This window comes from Halictus rubicundus, chromosome 14 (genome assembly GCF_050948215.1).
Source record: "Halictus rubicundus isolate RS-2024b chromosome 14, iyHalRubi1_principal, whole genome shotgun sequence".
NCBI lineage: Eukaryota > Metazoa > Arthropoda > Insecta > Hymenoptera > Halictidae > Halictus > Halictus rubicundus.
This window is the reverse complement of record NC_135162.1, coordinates 1,385,632-1,390,548: the sequence shown is the minus strand read 5'-3', so window position 1 is coordinate 1,390,548 and position 4,917 is coordinate 1,385,632. Positions and strand designations below refer to the sequence as shown.

General features: G+C 40.6%; 1 protein-coding gene across 1 annotated transcript; it reads left to right on the top strand.

Annotated features, from left to right (window-relative positions):
* On the top strand, positions 1 to 2,311 carry LOC143361003 (uncharacterized). Its single transcript, XM_076800243.1, has 2 exons — positions 1 to 2,031; positions 2,110 to 2,311. Exon 1 carries the CDS (start codon positions 1 to 3, stop codon positions 1,900 to 1,902), a length of 1,902 nt encoding a protein of 633 aa, XP_076656358.1. The 3' UTR covers positions 1,903 to 2,031; positions 2,110 to 2,311.
* The last annotated feature ends 2,606 nt before the right edge of the window (positions 2,312 to 4,917 follow it).

The window sequence follows — 4,917 nt, the reverse complement described above, 5'->3', positions numbered from 1 at the left end:
ATGAAGAGATCCTACCGTACTGGAAAAAACGACTCCATGTCCGTTGTGGGTGCAATAATTGGATACCACACGCAAAAAGTTTTATTTGCTGGAGTGAAGAACAAGATGTGCGTCATTTGTCACAACGCTGCCAGAAAAAACGAGAAGCCGAAAAAACATTCGTGCTTCAAAAACTGGGGACGACATCAAACGTCAACAAAAATGGAGAGCGACGCAATTGCTGATGGCTTCGAGACCAGCATAAAAAAAAGAGGTCTCGTGTATGCCACACTGATTGCTGACGGCGACAGCAGCGTATACAAGAAAATTTTGGATTGTGATCCGTACAAAGCGGAGATGGTTCGTGTGAAAAAGATTGAATGCACGAACCATTTACCACGCAACTTCTGCAATAAGCTAAAAGATATTGCGAAGACGACTCCGCCTGGGAAATATAGAAAAGCCGTGGAAAGCAGCGTTCGCAGAATGCGTACGGACATTACGAAAGCTGCGGAATACAGAGTAAAGGATAATGTTCCGATCAATCGCAAGATAAATAACTTGCAAGAGGATTTGACGAACATTCCTAGCCACGTCTTTGGAGAGCACAAAGAGTGCCGAAGACTCGGATATTTCTGCGACCGCATCGCAAATAACGACGAAGAAAACATGGTGCCGCATCTAATGGAAATCGGAATATATTACAAGATTCAAGATATCTTCCGTCCGCTGATAGCTCACGCTGAAAGTTTGTTATATAATAGCAATAACAACTCAGTGGAGAGCTTCAATTCCATTATTGCGAAATATACTGGCGGCAAAAGGATAAATTGGAGTCAGAGGGGATCGTATACCGCGAGATGTGCCGCTGCTGTTATACAGTATAACACAAAAGAGGTATTGTCCCGCATAATGCGAGCCAAGCGAAAGGAGCCGCCGAAATGTTTAGAAGCCATGGAAAAACGAAGTAAAGAGGAAAATGAAAAAAGAAACAAAAAGCGAAAGTGCTCGTCGCAGAAGGCGCGAAAGCCGTTTTCACAGACGACGAGAGACAAAGATTACGGACCCAGCGCAGAAAAACCGGACATGGAGGACCATGTGTTCAACCTAGAGAAGGAAAGACACATGGAGATTCTGCAGGATTGGCAGAATAATAGAAAAAAGATTGAAAAGGAATCTAGAGAGCAAGCCAAGAGCCAAAAATGGCAAATGTATAGATCCAAATTACTCACGGCATCGAACTTCGGGAAAGTGTGCCGACGTTTGAAAAAAACGCCGTGTGGTAATTTGGTAAAGTCGCTGTTATATCCAAAAGTTTTGGACCTGCCTTCCATTGAACATGGGCGGCAGTGCGAAGATATTGCCCAAGAAGAACTCTCGCGGAAAGAAGGCATCACAATAAGAAAATGTGGCCTCTTCATCGATGCCTCAATCCCATTTTTGGGAGCTTCTCCGGACGGCGTGATCGATGATGACGACGGTATCGTCGAAATAAAATGCCCGAAAACGGCAGAAAATATATCGCCAGAAGAAGCGATAAAAACAGTACCTGCAGTACGCAAAATATTTGTGGATGATGCGGGTACTGCAATGAATAAAAACAATTGTTATTTTTATCAAGTGCAAGGGCAGCTGCACATAACGCAAAAAAAGTATTGCCTGTTTTGTGTTTGGACACGCAAAGGCTTGATATCGCTAAAGATATATAGAGACGACAAATTTTGGCAGCAAGAAATGCAGTCAAAATTGTCGCGATTTTACATACATTGCATGCTGCCGGAAATAGTGGATAGCCGACACAATATGAGTATGGCCATTCGAGAGCCCTCCGATATAGAGCGAAGAAAGCCTATTATCATCAGCTCGCGATCATTGGAATCGCTGGAGCTTCCTGACGCGATGTCGTCGGGCAGCACACTGTGAAACAGTGTGCGGAACCGCTGATTGTTTCAGCGGTTAGAATTTATTTATTTTGGCAGATTCGTCTTCCCTGATAGATTCCAGAGTGCTGGCAATGGATCCCAGACCATCCGACTGCGCATATCAGACCCGGTATATATACACAATTATACGAATTTATGTATTATATGTTTCAATAGTTTATTCGTTTTTACTTATGTCATGTTACAGATGAGATTCATGCGGACTAGTCCAATAGGAGGACTGAGGGGACGTTTATGCGAATTTTACAAATCGTATTGTAATAATTTTATTATATTTATCATAAAATTTTTGTATTATGAATACTGATAAGGTTTTGGCAGTTTTCCTTATCCTAGCAGCGAATGTTGGTATTCCTTTTCTGCCAAATAAAATATTTTCTTTTATTACTATGTATTTGGTTACATTTCTTTATATTACCATATTTGACACTTTTAAATTTTTCTCTCTAACATTTTCTTCTATCTCTAAGCCTAACGGAGCTATTTAGGCGGCCTGTTTCTCGTGAACCATGCGGTATACGTATATAAAACTTCTCGGTAAACTTTGGAAATTTCTATAAACTTTTATCTAAATATATGATATTATTCAAGTTTATTTTACATTTAGTCTTTAGTTGTAAATTTGTATTTGTTTGTTTGTTGACTTCAGATCTGACATCTAAAGTAAAAAAATATGATAAATTTTGTTTAATTTTTTATGCGCTTCGTGGCATATAAATAGCTGCTTTCATGATATTTGAATATAATTTTCTTTCTGACAGGAAATGAATTCCGGCTCATTTTCTTTTTAAAAGAAGTCCTGGTAATATGTATAAAATTATTATAGAATAAACTGATTCAATTCAAATGATTTCCTTAGCTTTTGCATACACGGGACCGCCGTTCGAGTTTCATTTCAGAAATATTAGCGAAAAGCTGCAGAGGTAATATGACAACGAGTCCTGCGTACATCTACGCGCCCGTGGCAATGTATGTATGTGTGTATGTCCTACGTAATGCCCTATTTTTTCTATTCTACAACAAGATTCGGTTTGGCGCGACTGCAGCGTGCCAAGTCTTCAGCCGGACGACCAGTGTTCAAATCCTGTCGACTAACGCATTTTTTCTTTTATTATGTTTTATCATTGTATATTTATATGTACCGATTTCATTTTGATAAAATATAGCAGGCCGCCGAAAATGATCGGAAAGTAGTAAAATATATCACCTCGCAATTCTAATTACGGATCAGACAGGATGTCAGTATCAAACAACGCTCGAAAGGACAATATACACGGGAGAAAAGACCGCGCTTGTTCAAGAAAATGTAGATGAACTTGTTACGTATGGAGACGTTTTCCACGTTCCTTTCGATTAGAATTTGTAATCTCTTTTCTGAGAACGAAAAGCGTCCCAACAGGCCTCTTTTATTAACGAAAGATACTGTATGCCTTCTTTATATCAAAATCTCTAGACACTCCCTTCTGGCATCGGTTAATTAATATTCTGATAGGAAATAGCCCGGATAACCTTCATTAACCCCTTTTAACGAAAATCTAACTGAGGCCTGGTTTTCATTAGAACTGACAAAAAATGTGACTGTGACCCTACGTACATTAAATCTTAAACAGAGTACCCCTTTCATTTTCAAGGTATATAAACCCATTCGTTTTCATCCTCTTTGGTTAGTCGAGAAGCGATTCAGTCAAGATTCAGACGCGGTTCAGTACTCGTGCAGTCACGTCGCGTCAAGTCTAGTGAGACCGGGTTAAAGTCCCTTTCGAATCAATTCGTAACCTTATAGATTTCGTTAGTTCGGTATATATTCTATTTGGCATTAAACAATCGCTATCTAGCCCCGCATTGCCAGTGCGTTAACACCGTGCAACATAGGTAACAAATTCTCAAATTGTACATTCACTCGCGACACAAACAACAACATTTGTAATTATCTTAAATCAGAATATATTTGTCTTGTTTGTTAACTCGCGTAAGATACAACCCTTAATTATTGCCTAATATCCTAATCTAATAATTGAACGTTTCCACACGATACAATCTTACCGCTCGGATTGTATCAATTAAATTATATATAAGTTACGAGGCTTAGTAATCTTAAATTCAAATCAACGAAGATTTCTCCCACCTAGTGGCTGCCCGGTTTCGCATTGGGTGCTTCCACGAAAACTATACCATCCTAGCGGATCCCCGATTTCGCATTGGGTTCTTCCGTATCCTAGCAGCTCCCTGATTTTGCATCAGGTGGGTCTGTGAGTTTTCCACCTTCCTTTCAAATCGGGTTCGCCGCGTGTCCAACCTAGTGACTCCCCGATTTCGCATTGGGTGCGTTCGCGAAGTTTCATCCTCCTAGTAGCTCCTCCGTTTCGCATCGGGTGCGTCTGCGTTTGACTCCAACCTCCCAGAGGTTCCCTGATTTCGCATCAGGTGCGTCTTCGACGTCAACTATCCTAGCGGCTCCCCGATTTCGCATTGGGTGCGTCCGCGTACCTGACTAATAAATTGAAACCATATTCCTGGGGTAACAACCCCTCGCCGGCCTCTCGCGTTGCTCGCAGCCCTGGCTCGTAACAAACTTATGTCACATCACACAAATGTAATAGTAACTTGTTCGAAATCCGGAAAACACAGGAAATTTATAAAATTGAATATATATTTATTATAGAAATAATAATATGTAATAATAGTATATAATCCTGTTGTTACTAAATAAATACATGTTATTTATAATTCAAAATGCAATTTTATGCGTGAAATGAAAATATAAATATGTCGTAGATTTAAGCGTGTTTATTAGGTTAAGCATTTCCCGTTAGAAGTTGCCGGAGTCGGTTGCCGAGTGCTCGCGCGTGTATTTACATTGTAGCGCGGCCGAGACGTTTGATCGGCCGCGACAGTTGGGATCGATTTCCATTACGCGCGGCCGAAACCTTTGAGCGGTCGCGACAAACAAAATCGGCTTGTTTGTAATGCCTACACGTGGACGGAGTCACTCTGC

What these genes read in the sequence shown, in the direction of transcription:
- LOC143361003 (XM_076800243.1), top strand. Translation starts at nt 1, where the DNA reads ATGAAGAGATCCTACCGTACTGGAAAAAACGACTCCATGTCCGTTGTG.